This window comes from Anguilla rostrata, chromosome 1, assembly GCF_018555375.3.
Source record: "Anguilla rostrata isolate EN2019 chromosome 1, ASM1855537v3, whole genome shotgun sequence".
NCBI lineage: Eukaryota > Metazoa > Chordata > Actinopteri > Anguilliformes > Anguillidae > Anguilla > Anguilla rostrata.
In genome coordinates this window covers 23,289,893-23,311,493 of record NC_057933.1, presented here as the reverse complement: position 1 = coordinate 23,311,493, position 21,601 = coordinate 23,289,893, and the positions used below count along the sequence as shown (strand labels likewise).

The 21,601-nt window shown below is 45.1% G+C and overlaps 1 protein-coding gene across 6 annotated transcripts in view; it reads left to right on the top strand.

The window, feature by feature from the left end:
• Positions 1-21,601, top strand: part of LOC135252477 (AT-rich interactive domain-containing protein 1B-like) — a 118,159-nt gene that overhangs the window by 32,271 nt on the left and 64,287 nt on the right. For 4 of the 6 annotated variants that reach the window (XM_064330583.1, XM_064330600.1, XM_064330592.1 and 1 more), the window contains exon 4: positions 3,684-3,800. The exons of the other annotated variants lie outside the window; for them this stretch is intronic. In XM_064330583.1, the coding sequence (XP_064186653.1) occupies positions 3,684-3,800 (117 nt within the window). The remainder of the gene's footprint in view (positions 1-3,683; positions 3,801-21,601) is intronic. 6 annotated transcript variants of the gene reach the window in all.

Here is a 21,601-nt window from a genome sequence, read left to right as displayed (position 1 = left end):
CGATGCTTCAGAGGAGTAGACCTCATGCGAAGCGAGTCTGTATTTAAACCTGCATGTTGTATTTCCCTTGCATGTGAGCAGCTGCGTATTCGCTCTCTGCTGACAAACTGTTGTACAGATATAAGAATGAAAACATAACATTCTTATGTTTTCATTCTTATATTGAGGAAAGAGAATAAGAAACGCACGCACATGTGAGCGAGAGAATAAGAGCGAGACAATGAGAGACATTTTCAGTTGCGGACGTGAGAATAAAAACCGCTCTTTTTGGCTTCGCCATGGCGCGCCGCGGACTTGCGAGGCCCGCCCCCTCGGCGAGCGAGACCCGCCCCCTTACCCGGGGTTAATTAAAGCCGTGCGGCGCTCGCTGGCCCGCCGACCCCGCCGCCGCAGCTGTAATCACACGCGCGGTGGCGGTCGAGGGCCGGGGATCGCCCCGCCGCGGGGGAGAGAGGAGCAAGGGGGGCCGCTCGGAGTTCGATGTCATTAACTGGTCAGCATTTGAATATTAGCGAGGAACTCCTTTAATTAACCGGATCGTAAAAGGAGCCCCATTTTGGGGGGAGCGGGGGGTGGCGGTTCGCGTGGAGGATGTCGGTTGCTTGGCGATAAGACTACGCCGCGCGTGTGAAAGGTTTCCACTCTGTAATTTGCGAGAGCTGCTTTTAATTGTCGTAACCTTTTTATTGGCGGAGTTTATCGCGGGCCTCGAAATGTCTGCCGGTATCTGCCGTGGGCCGGAGATTACTTCTTACAACATTACCGAGCACTCTCCCGTGATTGGCTGCCATTCAGAGGTCACATGGTTAGGAAAGAATAAGTGTGTCGGATTCAGAATACATTAGACTCTTTTTCTTTCTTTCTCTTTTCTCCACTTCATGTCTCTGTCCTCCTTTTATCTTGGTATATTTTTTACTTATGGTTCCCCATGTTTTAAAGCTACGATTGTTTGTTTTTATTGTAAAGATCCAAGTGCAGTGATTTGTAAATAGTCGCAATGCATGACTGAACCAAGCTGTAAATTAGCTAGCTAGTGAGACAAGCCCAGGTTGGCTTACTGAATTAAATGAACTTGTACAGCCCGAAAAACTTAATTAACCATTTTAAATGACGATAATTTATCATTTTCTCTTTAAATTTGTTTGCTTGACAAAATACATATTTGTGTAATGAGCAGCATCTCTGTTTAACTGCCCAATCTCTCTCTTAGTCTTTGGCTTGCTAGCTCTGTTGAGTTGAAGATATCGCTGTCAAGCTCAAAGCTACCAGGTCAAAGAAATCAACTCTCGGTACTCTTTTGCTTATGCGATCTGTTGTATACAGAAGAATAACACTGTCTAAAGATGTTAGAGATAATACTGAATCATACGTAGCTGGCAGAGGACTTCTTGTTCGCTTGATGGCGAGGCTGTGGGGCACCAACGTGATGAGTCGTCTAGTGAATCACTGAAGATTGTGTGATTGCTGGTGAGTCAAGAGTCATGTACTGATACAGCCAATCCTTCTATGTGTGTGTGTGTGTGTGTGTGTGTGTGTGCGTTGGAGGGCTGATGGGTCCACCCTCCCCCATCGTGGTCCAACATTTGTGGCAACATCTGAGCCAATCTGCATCTGAATGTGTAAGAATTACAAACTGCAGTACAGAACCAGTGTTACCGGAGGAGGGATGGGGCCGGGTGGGTGTGCGTGGGGCTGCAGAAGCAGAGCGCCGTGCACTCCATACAAAGAGTGGGACGTGCTTCGGCGCGGGTGAGGTGGTACTATGAGCCGACCGAATCGGAGACCCTGTGTTTGGTGTCATAGCCATGTGTCTGTCAGTCACGGTTATTATCTGAGAGCGTTTCAGACGGGGAACTGAAATGACTCGTACTGCGAAGCTGCGTTTTCGGGCACGGACTCCTCCTGGGAATTGCGTGATCTGCGCCGGGTCAGTTTTCCTGTGGTTTCAGGGTAGCCCGACTGAGGAAAGTGTCCATAAACCATTTAGCCCCTCAGTCTGTTTGAAAAGTCACTAATTCAGGCTACCCTTCCGTCTCCCCCCCCCCCCCCCTTTTCATTGTTAGTGTTTGCTTATTTTAGGAAGCGACACGTTTTTGTCCGAGATGTTTTACAGCGTGAATTACTTCCGGGAGGTGTAATAAATACGGAGCTTACTGGGCTTTTCGCCAAAACCAGCCGAACCGGAGACAAAATCATTAGCCTGAGAAAAGGTGGCTCGGACAGAGAAAAAAGTATTTTTTTATTTTTTTTTTTAGGAGCAAGCCTTAAAACGAAATGGAGCTATTTGTTTTGTAAGAATTTAAATCTTATTTGACAGCTCGAGAGGATATAATCATACAAACACATTCCCCCGAGTGCGCCGGTGACTGAAGGCCTTTAAGATGTGGGGCCGTTTTTTTTTTGGCATTGAGAGATTGAGCCGCTGCGTTGCGTGTAATTCGGACCGCGGCAGCGAGCGCGAAGCAGCTGATGTGGTGTTATTCCTCCTCCTGGCAGATTGTAAATGATCGCATTTTCATACAGCAGCCAGCGCTCTGCGTCCATTTTTTTGCGTGTGTGTCTGTCAGCTCGGCACTTTGAGTGAACTTTTAAAAAGAGAGGGAGATTACGCGAGCGTCCCTTCAAAAAACACAATGCTGACCGCAAACAGTAAACTTCAAGAGAACGAATAAAAGAGAAAGGAAACGAATAAGTAAATTATTTTATTTTTTACATTTTTCACTGTTTTTGCATTTTTAGTTTTACTTTATGTACACAAGAGAAATACGGTATTTGCTTTACATACCCGGATTTATGCACAACTTCTCACTTTGTGAATGGTTGTGTTTGACCCTGATTGAATTTGACTGAAATTTCATTCTGAAGATAACGGATGTGGTGTGTTTACACCACAGTTACAATAAACAGTGCTTGCTTGCTTTCTAAATGGGAAACATCGGGGTGTGTTTGTGTCTGCGTGCGTGCGTGTCAGTTCAGTGCATTGTGTGGCGCATCCAAATTATCTGCGGCATGTCGGAAGTTTATTTCATATTCATCTTTGGTGCACCTCTACCAGCTCGTCTCATTTCTGTTGACATCTACATCATTTCTGGAAAACCACGGCATCATTTTTGGCGCTATATGTTTTTAGAATGTGAGAAAGAAGCACCACGTAGCCTGTCGTTAACTTTGGGTTCGTAACGTGGACATAATCCCGACCATTAGAATTTTACGAGGGCTATTATTTCACGCGGTCCTGTCGTAGTTTCTCCTGCAGGTTTCCCGGTGTTTAAAACACCTCAGACTCACTCCCTAATGAAGAACTCTTTTGCATGAAAGTGCCTTTGCCACTCTTAGCACGGTTCGGAATGGAATGTAAATACGCTTTTAAATCTCCTTCCCCGCGCGCGCTGTGCGAAAGCTATTCCTGCCAGTTTAATTAAAGGCAATGAATTTCCTGCCATTCTGCTGTCTGAGGCACTGAAAGGCTGAACGCGGCTAATGGTGTTTAAAAGGCTTCCTCTCTCTCTCTGTTCTCTCTCTCCGCTCTCTCGCCTGTCCGTCTCTCTGTGATCTCCTCCCTCCTCTCTCTCTCTCTCTCTCCTTTATTTGCCGCGCGTTGCTTTATTCCCTCCGTCGCCTCGCCCCCGCGTTCTTTGTGCGTAGCCGCGGTCTAACGAGGCGGTGGTCGTCTCTGTCCGCAGGAGGTTCAGCCGGAGAGCTACGGGCCGAGGGGTCAGCCCCCGCTCGCCCCCGCCAAGCAGGGCCAGGAGGAGATGATGATGGGCCTCGGCCAGCAGGAGAGACCCTCCAGCCTTCCCGTGAGTGCCAGCCGGATCTCGCCGCGTGTCACCGCTCCTAACCTCACCTTTCCCCCCCACCTTCCCCAGTCTCAACGCGGGCTTGCCCGTATCCCGTGGCCCCCGTAGCAGCCTGCCACACACCACAATGGCCCCGCAATTCCCTGTAATCAACCGTAATACCCCGTAATGTCCCGTAATGGCCCTACAGCCCGCGATATCCGTGACTGGATGTAGCCCACTTTAGCTCCCCTTAACACAGTACCCTGAAGTGCCCCTAACCTTGCCCCAGCCATGCATCACCTGATTGCACTCCACGCATTATTCACCTAGTTTACCGTCCCTGTTTACAGTACACTCTATAATAGAGGCACAGTACTCCGGCACCTCGCCAGGAACCGTGCATCAGCTCCCCAGGCTCTCTGCTGCTCGTCAGCTTCAGATTCACCGCACGCCTGACCTCCCTCACACGTGTGCACGCAAACACGCACGGCATGTGCGGGACACATGGCTGCCAGTTATCCCTCAGACACGCACGCACACACACACACACACGCACACACACATGCTGGCACTGTGGTGTAGTGGTTAAGGAGGAAAATATCAAATGTTTCCGCAATATAAATAATTTTACAAACCGCACAACTAACCCTGGTTAAAGGTGTCTGAGAGGACACAGAACTCTTGAAGGGGTGCATTCGTTCTCCGTCTGACGTGTATTACATGTGTGAGCCACCGTCTGCGCATGATTGGGAAGGCACCTGGAAGTCATTGCTGTGTTTATTCCCCTGCTCGCTTCACGCCTGAAGGGTAAACAGCTCCACACAGTGGGGGCAACAGGGCCTGGCCGGTGCCAGCCGTTTCCTTCCCTCTTTCCCAATCTTCATATCTGTTTTCTCTTTCTCTATTTCTTCTCTCTCGTTCTAGCTCTTGGTGTCTTTTTCCCCTCTATCTCTGTGCCCCTGTGCTTACTGTGCTGTCCACATGGGATTGGCTGAGCGAGCTGTCACTCAGTTTGCGGCAGTGCCACACTGGCCCAGTCAGGTGGTCTGGTTGCTGTGCGAGCGACTGGCTCCTCCTTAAAGGGCCAGATGCGGATTTTGCAGCCCAATTTCAGTTAATGACCATGATGACCAAAGCTGCTGTGTTCTCTGTGCTGTCTGGGCTTGTAAAGAAATGCTCTTGAGATAAGGCTATGCTACAGTGAACAGCAGTAGAGCAAACCCCCGCGCTCTCTCTACCGGAGAGAAAAATGACAGAGAAGGTTGGATGGAACAGTAATGGAGGATACTGTCAGGCCGAACATCACAGTGAAGATGTACAGGGAAGGGAATGCTCAAGCTCGGTCCAGGCCTAAATTGAAACTGTATTTAATTATTGTGTAGCATCATCCCTTGCTCTCAGTCTAGTTCTCAAACTGACTATTTTTCCGTGGAAAGCTGCACTGATGTTCCCATGTGTGCGAAGGCCCAGAATGTTGAGAGTATTTAGAGTATTTCGGGAGATTTGTCTGCATTTGGGAACTTTAATCCCTATCTGCAGGGCCCTTCGTAGCTGGAGTCTGAGAGGGTGGGGCTGGATTTTGTGTTTCTTTTTTTTTTCTGCACTCACGGGAAAATGGGCAAGGACTGTATCCGTGCGGAATGGAGGCTGTGGGTGGAGCCTGGTGTGAAGAGACAGATGTGGTGCGAGGTCACATGACTGAACTGGAGTTTCCGGCCAGCAGGAGAACCTGGGCTGACTGAGCCTGAGTGGCCTAAAGACCTCATCTCCCAGCTGCAGGGCAGGCCTAATAATGAGCATTTATACAGCAGCGGTTAGATTCATTTTAATGATGAGGCTAATGATTTTATAAATTTAAATACATTCTTTGCCCTTTTCAGATAGGGTCTCAGTAATTGAGGTTGTAGCTACACCAACCCCCCACCCCCCCCCCCCCACACACACACACACACACACTAGTTCAGCATTAGGTTCATGGTACAGAATTAATAATAACATTATTTAAGATGATGCTTCAGAGATTGGAGTTGTGAGTGAATGTAGGAGGAGAGGGAGGCTAGTTGCTGGCTCCTCTCGTCGGCTGAACTGCTTGGGGAGGGTGCGGGTGGTTTCTGTTGCCTCTGAGCATGCTCGGCGTTGTGGAGGTGGTCCTTGGGGCTCGGGGCCAGAAATAACCGCTTCCTGTGGAGAGCTCGGGACGCACGCTGAGCGGAGAGCGAAGGCCCGTGTAAACCTGGCGCCTCTTAAATCCGGCGTGGGCTTAACTGAAACGCCGCCCGTCCGTGAAGGAGGGTGGCAAATGCTGTCGGGCACGGTGTCAGACTGAGAGGCAGGAAGGGAGGCGTGGCCGTGTCAGTAGCGCAGAGGTCAGTCAGTGGGGGGGAGGCGGGGGGGGTGGGGTGGGGTGCAGAGTGACGAGACTCGCGGTCTTAATTAAGACGTTTTGAAATAAAATAGAAAGAGGTGCCAACGCCTGTGTGTGGACATGGCGTCTGTGTGTGCGTGTGTGTGTGTGTGTGTGTGTGGCAGAGCGGAAGGGCAGTGTCTCTCTTTCCTCCAGGGGACCAGCTGTCTGCTTTTAGCAGAACTCTGACACCCCTACTGAGAGAGAGAGACAGAGATCGAGGGAGAGAGAGAAAGATATAGAAAGAGAGAGCGTGAGAATGAGAGAGAGAGAGAGAGAGTGCACTGTTGGATGTAGGAAAAAATAGTGGAATGTAGTGTGCTCCAGTGCTCCCCCTGGGAAAGGAATTGAGTATTACAGTCCACCTTCTGAGCTGCCGGGATATTTTGATGTTTTTATAATTCCACCAGCCTCCCTAGACCTGGGCACGGTACTCATTACTCTTCCCATGGCTTCCGCTGTCAGAAATTACATCTCTTTTAGAAGTTGGAGGTGGGTGTGAGGGCACTGGTTGTGTTTCCATGGCAATGCGATGACACCAGTGCCCTCAGAGGTTTATACAGGAACACGGCTGTAGTCCAAATGTCATTAGGAAATTATTATTATTAGTTGATCATAGGGTGTGAGGAAACATTTTTCACCCTACAGCTCACTGGGATGTTAGGGTTCATGTCATCATCACAGGAGAAATACATAAGCTTGTGAAGTTATGACCCACAAACCTATCGTTTATTTAATAGTGTCCAGAGCTCGTTTTTCAGTAGGCTAATAACAAACATTTTTCTTGGAGAAATTACTCCTACATGACAATATCTGGGCAGTAATTTGCTGTAGCTGTATCTCGCCAGCATCTATAAAGGCAGTGTTTTGTGATTAAATTTTGATGATTGAATTTTTCAATGACCACAATTTTGTGGTTGAATTTGACTGTGGCTGCAGTAGTAGGTGAACTTTAATAATGGAGTGGCTCACTGGCTGAATTTTAGGATGACTGGTTTAGTGAGTAAGTTATGAGAAGACCTTGGTCTAGTGACTGAAAGGTGCAGGGTGATTTCTCCCTATCGGTGTGTGATCTGCAGTGTAGTGTAGCGGTGACAGAACAGGGCTTGTAACCAGACGGTTATTGATCAAACATCTGGTACACTGCTGAAGTACTCAATCTGATGTACTTCAGGATCACACACAGTGGTATAAATGGATAACATGCAAGACAAAATGGATACTCTGTCTCTACTCGAACACAATTGATATCTTATTGTTTCAATGCAATAAGAACAAAAGACAGCAGTATTCTTATTGTACACACAATGCTCATGTAATATGGACATCTTATGTATGTGTATGTGTGTAATATTAGTGTTGGAATCAGGTTGTTATGATGATGCTACTATAAGTATTAAAAAAAGGACAGGGCATTGTTATTATGCATAACCCTATTCAGTGCATATAATCTTAGTGTTTGGTTCAGTCATGGTGACGATGGTTATGGTTATGCTGGGGGGTGTTAGCCTGAGGCTGCATTGGCGTTCAGGCTACGAGCCAGGCCATTCAGTTCCTTTGTAAGAACGCGCTGTGTTTTTCTGTGAGGTTGGAGCGCGGCGCAGAGCCAGCGCGGGATGTCAAAGGCAGATCCCATCAGCCTCATTACAAAGAGCCCCGGCGCTCCTCTGGCTAATGGAATATTCATGAGCTGCGCGACGGCGCGCGCTAGCTCCGAGGCCCTGTGAGGAGAGCTGAAACCGCTGACTGTAAACCGGCTCTGCGTGCTCTGTGTTCCCCAGCTCTAACACATCAGGAGAGGGTTAGGGTGGCCAGGAGTTCAGATTTAGCCCGGCTCTTTGTCCCGCTCATTCTCTCCTTTCTGTTAATCCTGCGCTTCCTCCCCCTCTTTGTCCTGCCTCTTGCTCTTGCTCTTCCTCACATCAGTCCTATTCTTTTCATTCTGGCCCTTAGTCCTCCTTCCGCTCTTTGTTTCGCTCGCTCGCTCTCTTGCTCTTCCTCGTGCCGTTCCCCTGGCTACTTCTCTGTGCTTTGGACATGCTAGTGTTAGCATAGCTCTGCACTGTAAGTCTTCCTAAAGACACTTAGAGGTGTCAGTCCCTCTGGATGAATTAAAGCCCCTGGTTTCTTTAAATTGTGCACTGCAAAAAAAAAAAAAATGTTTCATAAATCTGGGCCACCTGAAACTATAATCGAAAACCACATTTTAAACTACTTTTGGCAGCCGTCCATCTGCATATTTAGCTTAAGCAGTGCTCCACTCCACCACCCAGAATCATGTCCTCCTGACAGGCAGACAGACAGACTGGGAGTGGACCTCACCTTTGTGCCTCAGCCTTCCGTTTCCCATGAATCCCGGAGCCCGACACCGCTGTTTATGCCTTCAGCTGAACTTCGTTTTCTTTCGGGAACGTCTTCCGCGGGTTTTCCCACGGGACCGAGTCACGTTGAGGGTAGAGACAGCTCGTTCTCCTCCCAGTGCTGCGTTTTTGCGTCACGCACGTGCTCTCTCTCGCGCCGGCTAACTGCAGCACTGCCGCCGGGCTCCAAAGTACTGCAGAATCAAGGAGGTGCCGTGAAAATCGACGCGATGCTAAATTTCCAAGGCGCCGCGCTTTTATCTTTCTCCCTCGCTTTCTTTTTTCTCCTTTTCGACGCTAATCCCATCCGTCGCGTTTACCGCCGGAGTGCGAACAGGAGATGGTTAATATAGTGAGCCGAGAGAACTTTAGCGCACCCTCTCGTGCGCCCGCACTTCCATCCCTTGCGCTACAATACATTGTGTGTTACCTCCGAAAATATATATATTTTTTAATTTCCGCTTTGAACAGCGGTTTTAAATCTTTCAAGGAGCGTTTAATTGCGGTCCCTGGAGACGCGGCGAGGCCGGCGGCGTGGTGCGCTCATGCGGGGGGGGGAGGCTGCCTGGAAGCGCGTTATTAACGGAGATGGCCGAGAAGCACACCTGCGGTGGTTGAGGCGCCACTCGCGACGTCAGGAGGAGGACGGCGGCGTTTCCCACGTCCTTGTGCTGAAGACGCTCTCGGGACCGCGGGGCCTCCTCGAAAAGAACAGCGCTCTCAGTCCCATGCATGAGAACGTTTGAATATGAGGTTCCCATGTGGGGTTAGAGCCTTGAGGAAGGTATTTCACTGAAGTTCTACAGTAGAGTACAGTTCTACAGTTCTACATTTTCTATATATATACACACACACTCTCACATATTTATTTATCGATAGATGGATAAATATGGTCAATTGAGTTGCCCTTGACAAAGCATAAGTAGTCACACTCTTTTATTATAGTTTATGAATGGCTGTAATGATAAATGTGCTGATTTAGATGTTAACCTTACAGTCCCGGTGGCTGGCAGTGATTTTGGCCCCCTGCTTGCCATTGTCCAGCATCCTCGCAGAATGCTTCATTAGAATCACTCCAGCCCTGGGCTGTGGATTTTGGATGGATTGCTAATGTTTCTCCTGTAGCATCCTCATTATCGCTGAGTTTGGGGTGCAGCCCTGACTCTGTAGTGATTTGTATCCTGGTCCTGTGAGCGGTTGGGCTGGGGTCCATTATTACAGCACCTCAGGTCCACCAGATGCCTTATGAGAGGTGTTCATCATAACCAAGGTATCGGAACCACACCCTGCTGCTAACCAGGTGCTGTGGGTGGGTGTGCTTGAGTTATTCAGCTTCTTCTAAGGGCTCCTTTTCTGGGTTGGGGGACCATACTCATAAAAGTCAGAGTGATTGGCGATTGATGAGTATTGTCCAGTGTGCGGTAAATATGTAAATGTCTTGACAAAGACATGTTCAGTGTAAAACAGCCAACACATACAAAGCATATAAAGCTATCAATACATGATACATAAGTAGATGAAGAAACACCAAGCTACTTGATCAAATGTAGGATAACAGGGGAAACATTATATTGTATATGAATAATATGACTTATTTAGTTTCTGTGAAACTTCCGGTGGAAGTTTAGTTCAGGGGAAGGCATCCCTGGTCTTTGGGTACCACAGATGTTCCTGGCTTTTGCTCTGTCCAAATCCATAATTACATAATTGCATGAATTATCTGGTTTATAAACACAGGTGACCATGTGCTGGAGGTACTCCACTTTTCATCATTTAGACTAAATATTCAGGCTCACACTGAATAGTCCATCAAACTCATGAGGTGAAGCTCAGATGGAAGAAAAACTAGAAATATCTTTGGCAGTCCAGGACCAAGGCTGACTACTCTGGTTTATATGTAACTTGGCATCGTTTTGTTATGAGCAATTTGGTATGCAGCTTTTCAGCAATGGTGCACTGGTGCCATTTTTTCCTGGCCAATTCAGATACAGAGTACGCTACTGTATGAAGGACTATGCCTTTACCGTGAACCGAATCTGATGCTTTTGCAAAAGATGAAATATGCAGAGTTTTGTGTAATGTTGTGCAAAAACTAACTATCAGACTGTAGCGTTATACCACCCCATTAAACCAACCTCGCTTCCAGTAATTCCCCATGTACAGACAGGATCCCATAGGAGACTGCTGTATTTCTATTGCACCCCTGCTGTCTACGGTCCGCCAACTGTCTGAGTTGATCAAATGTATGCAAATGAACGATTGAAGTCATCTTTTTTTTTTTTTACCACCGGAGGAAAAGACAATGAGAGAAAATGGTGAATTTCAAACGCACAGGCCTAATACTGGAGGAATAACAATGGGATTTAACAATGCCAAAATTTGTAAACAAGAGATTATATGTGTGTGAGATAAGTGGCTTAACTTTAATGGTCCTGATCAAAAGAAGCATTGTCTTCCAAAGCATTACGATTTGGATAATTTCTTGTTTAATGTTCTTCTCCACTGTTCAGCAAAGCAATCTTTCAGTTACCAACAAAGTTTTAAAAGAAAAGTTTTGTGAATTTGGCAGTTGGCTAAGTCTCATTTATACTTGCATAAAAGTTAGCAATGAGACTGTTGCATAAAACAAAATTAAATGAAACATAACACATTTTTACCCGCAGCTCAATACAAATAAGTGACATCAGTGCAGCACTAATTTTTAGTGTTTTAGTGTGCTTTGGTTTAGTGTGTGTGCACTTTGTGTATGTGAGGGACTTGATCTCAAATTTACTTGAGATTTCACTTCTTTGTTATGTAGCATACAAAGTAGCATACAAAAGCAGTGCTGTGTGTGTGTGTGTGTGTGTGTGTGTTTCTCAACAGAAAAAGACCTCTCTGGTGACAGATATATGTATCTCAAAATATTTGCTTGTCAATGCAGAGGTTTTCTGAGTTGATAGCTAGCTAACTTTTCAGGGTAGGCAGAGGAAAGAGCTTGCTAGGTAGGTACAGTTCAGTAATTAGCCTCTTGTTTTAATATACTGTAAGGCTGTGGAGCAAGGAGCCTGGCCGACTGTGCATGAAACAGTTTCGGATGTAGCTTGTATTGTGTTTGATGTAATGCTAATTAACATGCACATTTTTGTGAGCTGTTATTTTTAACTGTAAAGTTAGTACTACTACTCAAACGAATAGAAAGTCTACACATAGCAATGCCTGTCAAGAGAGATCTCTGTAGATGCTAGCTAACCTCTGTAGGAAAAAGCTGGGGGTGGTGAATGGGGAAGTGTGTGTCCTGTCTCCCGACAAGCCCCTCCAGCAAACCCCCCTCCCACACACACACACACCAAGTAGACGCCATACTTTTATCTATACTCCTTTGTGCTGTCTTTCTCTCACCCTCTGTCTTCTTTTTATTAACGATGGGCTGTGGCCCCCAATTGGGCACCCCTCTGTCGTATGCTGCATTAGTCACGACAGCTCTATGCCCCATGCCACCCTGCCTGCCCCCCCCAGAGCCTGCAACAAACAGAAGGCTGACTACAGCCGCCCCGGTGCCGTGGCAACGGTCCCTCTGATCGGAGTGTCCATCTGTCAGGCCTGGCTGACGACAAAGCCTCCAACAGCTGTCCCGCTCCACACCGTAATCCCCCATAGCCCTGCCATACGCCCTGGGACCGCCCACTTCACCCCTCGTGTGCCATTGGCCCACCACAGGACACACCCTGTTGGTCACAGCCATTCAGTTGTTTTCTGTGGGGGTTTTAGAATAGGAGTGTAATATACAGTGAGCACCATAATGTTTGGGACAAAGATCTCTTTTTTTGGCTCTGTACTCCGCAATTTTAATCAAACTTTTATTAAAGGATATTTTTGTAGAATTTGGTTTCACCATATAGAAATTACACTTTATGCATAGCCTCCCCCCCCCCCCCATTTCACAGCACTATAATGTTTGAGACAAATTGCTTCATAGGTGTTTCTGGTTAGTCAGGTGTGTTTGACTGCTTCCTTAGTGCAGGTATAAGAAAGTTTTCAGTGTCTAGTCTGATATTCCAGGCTTTTGATTGCCTTTGGAGTCTGCTGTTGGTGTTGAGGCTGGGCTAATGAATGTCAAGGAAGCCGTTATGAGGCTGAGAAATAAAAGACTGTCAGAGACATAGGCCAAACCTTAAGCTTGCCAAAATCAACTGTTTGGAACATCATTAAGAAGGAAGAGAGCACTGGTGAGTTCAGTAATCACAAAGGACCTGGTAGGCCAAGAAAACCTCGACAGTTCATGCGTGAAGAATTATCACCATAATGAAGAACAGTCCCTTAACACCTGTCCAACAGATCAGAAACACTTCAGGAGGCTCGTGAGGATGCTTCAGTGACTACTGTTCACCGAAGACTTAATGAACAGAACTACAGAGGCTACAGTGCACAACGCAAACCACGACTAGTTAGTGGCAAAAACAGGATGTCCAGGTTATAATTTTCAAAGAAGCACCTAAAAGAGCCTGCAGAGTTCTGGAAAAAGGTCCTGCAGACAGATGACACTAAGATTCACTTGAATCCAAGTGACGACAAGAGCTAAGTGATAGGCTCAATGGAACTGCCCAAGATCCAAAGCATTCCTTCATTTGTGAAACAAGGTCTGATCTAAATCCAGTTGAGCATGCGTTTCATATGCTGAAGGGAAAACCTAAGGCAACCAGCCCCTGAAACAAGCAGAAGCTGAAGATGGCTGCAGTACAGGCTTGGAAGAGCATCGTCAGAGAAGATGCTCAGCGCCTGGTGATGTCTATGGGTCACAGGCTTCAAGCAGTCATTGAATGCAAGGTATATGCAACAAAGTACTAAACATGACTATGTTTAATTTACAGAACAATAAAATGTCACAAACATTATAGTGCCCTGAAGTGGAGGGAGGGGCTATGTATAAAATGGAATCTCTACATGGCAAAACCAGCGTGAATAAATATACCCTTGCATGAAAGCTGAGAATGTCCACATGTTAATTGTTTGATTACAAATATAAAATTGTGGAGTACAGAGCCAAATCAAGAAAAGTTTAATGGCCTATTGGTTTTAAATTGTTGTCTCAAATGGGACTTTATGTGGGGACGGGGGTTGTGTGCGTACATTAAAAAGAGGAAATTGTGTGTGTGTGTGTGTGTGTGTGTGTGTGTGTGTGCGTGCGTGTGTGTGTCTGAGAGGAGGAGAGTGCGAGTCAGACCCAGACAGTGCGTGACATTGTGTGTGTGCGCAGCACATTGATTTTTCCCCGTGCTCTCCTCTCAGTTCTCGTTGTTCCATGGGCCCCAGGGGCGGTTACTGTAATCCAATAGAAAAAGGTGAGCTTGTCTCATTGGGTGACAATTGCTCTCAGTCTTCTTATATTACGGTTCCGGCAAGATACAAATTTGTATTGTATTACTTCTACAGCGCATGCCATCGAACATGTCACCCTGCCTTGCTTACGGTATCCAAACACCTCACCCCCATGGCGGAAAACCTTGCGTGTCAGCGTGCACTCTGCTGATCATATTTATGAGCTACGTTTCTGTAATTTCAATGTCCCTGTAATTTTTGCATTTAGCGTACAATTCAACTGCTTGTGTTAGTCTTCACAGTATATGCTCAGTGAGTCTGACAGACATCAGATACAGGATACCAGTGTAAAACAGGTTTCGAACCAGAGCCTCTTTGCTGGCCACAATGCTGAACGTACAGTTAGCCCGCTCAGTTAAACACCAATGTCCCCAGCTAATGGTACTAATCACACTCCTCTTCTTCTCTGGGGGTGATGTTTGAAATGCTAATTCATGTCTCTGAACTCTATTTCCCATGGTACTTTGTGGGTGGTTTTGTTTCGCTGCACGGGTCTTGCATCCAACGCAAACTCACCCCTTGATTCAATCAAAGGCACTTCATGGGCCAGTTTAAGGGCACGTGAAATTTGATCAAATTAGACGTAGGTCTTTGCAGATTCAATCAAATGAACTTTAAGTGTGATTCAGACTGGGAAAGATGTGGGCTGAAAATTGTTCTGCCCAGGCTGGAGGTGGGAAATTTTTGTTCTTATTCCTATTCCTATTATTCACTGTTCTCAATGGGCAGGGTGAAATAAAAGTGGTAACAAATAGAACAAAGATAAATGAACTAAAATATATAAATACATAAGACAGAAATATTCAATAAATTGCTATGTTTGAAACATTCAATTTTGCTTTTAATCTATTTATTCCTTCTCATTTTTTTGAATTTTGTACTTATGCATTTATAGTCACGTTTATTATTTTATTTTTTTTCATAAATTTTGGATACGTATCATCTCCCTGGCTCTTGTATTTGGTGGTCTGTTCTCACCAATATGCTAGCCAGTACAAGCTACTGAGTGCACGAGGGCGTGCATGTGCAAACATGCGGTTCGGTTCCAATGGTGATGATGTAGATGGATTAGCCTTGAGGTGCTTTTTCACCAAAACTCAACAGGTGTAGCTTGTGAGTCGGCATTAGCACCTCAGGCAACACTGATGGATCTCCCGCGGCTGCTCTGTCGCTAATATCCGGCTGTCGCTGCCGGCGCCACCTTTTTCGGCTCTGTGTCCCCTAATGAAACGGCCACAACAAACAAATAGCCTTCAAACGCCACAGTTATTAGGATATGTAAATGTACGCATTAAAAAAAAGCACCGGGGTGTTTTTTTTTCTTTGGTGAAAGTCCTGATAGCAATGCAAGACACAGCTAATGGGGTCCTCTCTGTTCAGAGCAGAACATCCATTACTTGCACTGTTATTGCGGATAATGGCTTATTTGTTGGCTGAAAAATTATCTTAGCTGACGGATGAAAGAGAAGAAGAGAAGCAGCGAGAGATGGAGGGAGGGAAAGGGAGAGATTTAGGGAGTGAAAAAGAAGAAATAGATTAGAAAAATGAACTGACTGTTGGACTTTTGGACTTTTTTTCTGTTGGACTTTTTCTGTTTTTTTTTTTTTCTTTGTGAGAGTAAACTCTGGGGGATACAAACATGCATGGTTATATACTAACATTAATATAATATTAATGCTAAACATTGAAGGTGCATTAACATTAGCTCTATGGTGTACGGGATGGAGATCACCAGAGGCCTCACAATACAATATTTGGGTGTTACCGATACTTGTGTCAATGATACAACATTATTGTTTATGTTTTTGTGGTACAATGAAGGGCTCTGTTTTCTGGAATTGGTGTTGCATGGGCACAGTCAGTGGTGCAGCACATGGACGTGCTGGCTGTGACTACTGAATTTTGGTATTTTTATGACCCGAGGCATGCATCTCACAGCACACAGTGCATGTCGCAGGTGGGAAATGGGCTGGATTAGGCTGAATATATTTTCAGTGGGTGTGTTGCAGCTGGATTCAATCATAGCCAATCAAATGGCCTCTCTTCATTCCATTTAAGGGCCATGCACTTTGCACCCCAGTGTACTGCCAATTTCCGTGGCCTACCACTGCAATGGAAGGCAAGGATATACTCATGAGAAGAAGCTTCTCCTGAGAAGAAACATTCTTGTGTGGGAGGGGTGGCTACAGAGTCCTCTTGGAAAAATGTATGGCACTTCAAGCTGACTGCCGAGAGCAGATGATGTTAAATTAGCTTGCGAGGAGATAACTTATGCAGTTAATGCATGTAGCTATAATTTTAACGACAGTAATATCATTAAAATGAAAGGATTGTTCAAGTTCAAGTTGCATTTATTATCATTCTTTTCTTTTCAGACGGGTGTAAGAAAAAGAAGGGAAAACAGTTCCCCTGGGATCATAGTGCAGTATACACTAAACCACAGAACAGCCATAAACAATTAAAAGCAGAAATAAATGTTGGAATTAAAATTATACAAAAGAGTAATTAACAATGAACAATAAATGCAATGTTTGCATTTTTCCTGCTCAGGGGATTTATATCAGTGAAATTAGACTGATATAAATTAGCATATGATCTACAAAAATGGTTGATTGGCTTATGGGTTATGATCATGTGCGCATTGCTTGGGAAAGCCCCAATTAGGTGGGTGGACCATGCGTGAATCACAGACTATACTGACACCAAAATTACAATGCTGCGTCAGAATTGCAGTGTGCTGCTTGATCTTCACTGACACACACCCAACAGCACCTCTCCTCCCACTTCGGCACACAGTGAGTGACCAAATTATCAAGTGAGCTCAGGTGCGTCAAAATCCATGATGGAAATCTCACTTTGCTAGTGTGATGGCTCGCCACATGTCATATGCCAGTCAGAAAATGGAGCCCTAAGTGTTGTGATTTAATATTGCGATACATTGCAATTTTTTGTTCATTTGTTTCTTATTTGACCGTAGTAAAAAGTTTAAATAATATACCTAAGGAGAATACACTGCCGGTCAAAAGTTTTAGAACACCTCAATTTTTCCAGTTTTTATTGAAATTTACAGAGTTGTCTCAATGTACTCTGAAATTAAAGCATAGAACAAATAAACAATTGGGTATAAAAAAGAAATCATGGAATTGTTCTGTTTAACACAATTTATACTAATATGTTGACTCATCAAAGTAGCCACCTTTTGCAGATATAACAGCTGAACACACTTGTGGCATTCGTTCTACAATGGAAGTCAAATACTGTTCGGAAAGATCTTCCCAACACTGTTGCAGAAGTTCTCACAAATGTGTTGCACTTGTAGGTTGCTTTGGGGTTTGTTTTCACCCTTCTGTCCAGTTCAACCCAAGTCAGCTCGATGGGGTTTAAGTCTGGAGACTGTGCTGGCCATTCCATAGGCGTTGACCAGACAGTATTGCATGGCGCTGCAAAATGCTGTGGTAGCCCTTTAGGTTAAGGTGTCAGTCACTCTGTGCAAGTCGCCAACTCTGGATCCAGCAAAAGCCCCAGACCATCACGCTTACTCCTCCATGTTTGACATTTGGTGTCACACACTGAGGAACCATCCTTTCACTTACTTGATGGTGTATAAAACCCTGCGTGATGAACCGAAGATTTGAAATTTTGATTCATCAGTCCATAAGACCTTCTTACAGTCTTCAGTTGTCCACTGCTGTTGCTTCATGCTTTTCATATTTTGCCATTTTAGCAGTGGCTTTTGTACTGCCAGTTATAGACCAGCAGCAGGTGTAGACTATCTGCAGTTTCAGACAGCGCATGCGTATCATGCAACAGCACTTGTTTTGTATGGAATGTCTTAGTTACCTCAACACTGAGCTAGCTAAGCAGTTTGGTGTAAATATGTGTCCTATTTATTGAGTTTAGCAAGTGTCATCACATAGGCGATCATTACATTACATTTCATTTTATTTGGCAGACGTGCGAATTAACGTAGACAGTTTTGCTATGGTTTTGTTACTGCAGGACAGCTGCAGTTTTCATTTGAAATTAATTTTAATACCAGGTTGCGCAAGTGACAGCAAACATAACACAACGCTGGCTTGCTACTTGACTAGAATAAGAGGGACTAGAATGAGTGTCTGCTTGCCAGTTCCATCTATGATTCAGGCTATTATCAGGCTGTAATTGTGAAGTAACGTTTCCATTGTATTGTAAATTAATGGTTATTAAGAGATAGCGGTGGTTGTTTTCCTGATATTGGTCTGACCCTCATGAGTTGCCTGGGAAACAGCACCTCTCTTGCTAATCACCTTTATTTTTGAATGCAAAACGTCTAACGGAAATAAGTGAATGCTTTTGTTTTTATTATTTTAATGCACTCTGCAGAGGGTGGTTCTTTGCCTCCTCATTGTGTATTAAGATCATACCTTAATAATAACATGAATTATAAAAAGTGTATAGATGAAAATTAAATGTTAATACTTTGCAACACTGTATCGATACTGTATCACAGAAGAAAGTATCGCAGTGCTACGCTGTATCGATTTTATTCCCCCCACCCCTACTGTACAGACACTCTGTAAGGAACATTCATGTTCACTGTGTCTACGTTCTATTGAGGGCTATGGGGGCTCCTTGCTGCACAGTCTGATGGAGATGTAGCTATGTACACACTCTGAGGTGACATAGAAGGAGGCAAGCCTTAGCAGCACCTTCAGAAGCAGATGCCAGAAACAGAAGTCCCAACATATAGTGTCTGCCTTCCACAGGATGACACATTTCCTGAATTAAGACAAACCAGCCTGGCCTGCTTTTGCATACAGATGCATGCACACAGAATTGATCAATTTCTTATGTTCAGTTAGGAACATACTTTTCATACAGATCTGCACACATTCTATATCTAAAAGTAACCTGAGCAACAGTTAACAACTGTCAGTCACCCGTAGGAACATACTTTTCATACAGATCTGCACACACACTGTATCTAAAAGTAACCTGAGCAACAGTTAACAACTGTCAGTCATCCGTTAACTTAATTATCCGTTAATATCCGTTAACTGAAAATGGGGGGACTGAACAATGTACAATGTAAAATGGAGACACGTAAATACCATGAACGATGGTAAAATGTACACATGCAAATACCATAAAATAGAAACTGATTGCACTTTTGTGATGTATTCATCTTTTCATTTCAAATCCAAATGCCTTAAGTACCAATTTCACTCTACCATTACCATACTTGGAAGGCAGTGTAGAAAAACATCGATAGATAGATAGATGTAGGTATAAACTTACTGTCTGTATTGATATACTGTACATACACTTGAAACCCACTTTACACAGTCTTCACCGAGCATATAGTCCAGAGAGAGGGAATAACTGCACATTCCCACATATGCTTGCGCAGAGACTAGATTACATCAACCTTGAAAAACCTTGAGAACTGTCATCTACTCATTTGCATGCATATACACGCACACGCACGCACACATACATTTTTAGGTATACACACAAACTATGTCTGTGTATATATATATATATGCAAGATGTATAGACACTCACATATGTGTTCACCTGGACGAAATAAACAAATATGCACACCCACATACACATGCAGATACACGATCAGTTACAAACAGACACACACAGCAGCGTTTGGTGTTGAGGGGTAGTTTGAAAGCACTTGCTTTCTTGCCGGGGAGGTAAATGATGTGGAAATGTAATTCACCTTGAAGTGTCCTCCTGGCTTTTTCTTCTGCTTTCAAAGCAGCGCAGAGAAGTTCAAAGCGCTGTGCTTCTCCCACAGAGCTCGCGCTCTGAATGAGGAAGCATGCCTCTAATGCCCTTCCGCCATCATCAAAGAGAACGTCTCCGAAGTCCCCGTCCTTCTTTTCTGTCCTCGATCCTGTCCCATCCTGTCCCACGCCCCCCTCCGACTCTGTGTCACACCCCGCTGATCCTGTCTCACGCTTCTGTGATTTTGTCTTTTGCGACCTATCCCTTCCCTGTCTCATCCCCTGTCCTGTCTCACGACCGTAATCCCGTCTCTTCCATGCCCCCAATTCTGTCTCGCACCCCCTGATCCTGCCTTGTACCCCCTGATCCAGTCTCACACTCCCCATCCTGACTTGTACCCCCATAATCCTGTCTCATACTCCCAATCCTGTCTCATACTCCCAATCCTGTCTCATACTCCCAATCCTGTCTCATACCGCCCTAATCCTGTCTCATACCCCCCTAATCCTGTCTCATACACCCATAATCCTGTCTCATACCCCCCTAATCCTGTCTCATACCCCCCTAATCCTGTCTCATACCCCCCTAATCCTGTCTCTTACCCCCCTAATCCTGTCTCATACACCCATTATCCTGTCTCAAACACACCCCCCAATCCTGTTTTATACCCGCAATCATGTCTTTAGAGGGTCATTACCCAAAAAAACACAGCATGGAAACTGAGGGTGTGAACAGCTGATCAGGGGGCAAACTCACGAAAAATTTCCAGGTCTGTCACACCAGCTCGAACCACACCAGACGAACACCGCAGCCGCATTACCGCAGAAAAGAGGGGGATTGAAAATGTGGTCAAGACCGTAAGAAAGATCAGTGACTTAGTCTCAGTAAGTGTGTTGCTTCTGGCTGTGAGTCCATTGTGGGGATTGTTCTCTGTTATTTGCGTAATTGTGAATGTGGGCCAGTGCGGAGATGGATTATAATTCCTGGGGGGAAGCGTTTTTTTTTCCCGGCATTGAAAGGCGCGAGTGATTTCTCTCTGTCTGTACGCCCACAGAGCCGCAGCGCTTCTTTCATCTCAGCTGGAAACCCGACTCAAATCAACCAGGAACACAATTAAAGAAAAATAGCTGAGATTGAATCTGCAGCCTGCATAGCCCATCTATGTTTCTATTTCTATTTTTTCTCTCTGTCGTGCTTTCATTTTCTCTCTCTCTCTGCTCTGCCCTGCTCTGCCTCCCTCACTCTCTGCCCAAGAGATCCAAAGGAAAGGACATGTGTGGTTAATCTCATTGATTTTTTTTTTCTTATTTTTTGACCTCAGCCACAGCAAAGCCTCTCATTCCCCCCCTCTACTGATCTCTCCAGCAAAGTCCTCTTCTCTTTCACCTGCAGCTCAGCTACAACACACCAGCTACGCATTTAAAACGTACCCGCAACGTACCTACAACATACCTACAGCACACCAGCAGCACAGCCACATCTACAGTACAATCACAGCACAACTTTAAATGCACCGACAAACAACTAAAAAATGGCTGTGGCACACCTCTAGTGGAGCTATAACAGCAGTAACACATAGCTTAGATGTAAGGGTAACCAATAGTTTTCTTTTTACAAATCAATGTAAAGGCAATTAAAACCAGTCACCATGGATTCACCAATGTTTCTTAATTTCTTCCTGAACAGTATTCTTACCAAACAGCTGGAATCAGCGTTAATTAATTACCACAGTGAATTTTTACAAAATGTATGTTGTTGTCAGTACAAACACCACCACCCCCGCACAGGCCCCTCATCCATCAAACTCAACATTTCCTGTGGAGTCTTCATAGAAACAGCTGTCTGTATTATAAAGCTTCATTTTGTTTTCCCAACTGTAGCATAATTATAACCTCTCCACCACTGCTATAGCACAGCTTTAACAGATATAGAATAGCTATAACACCCCTATAGCAGAGCTGTAACACACCTATAACAGA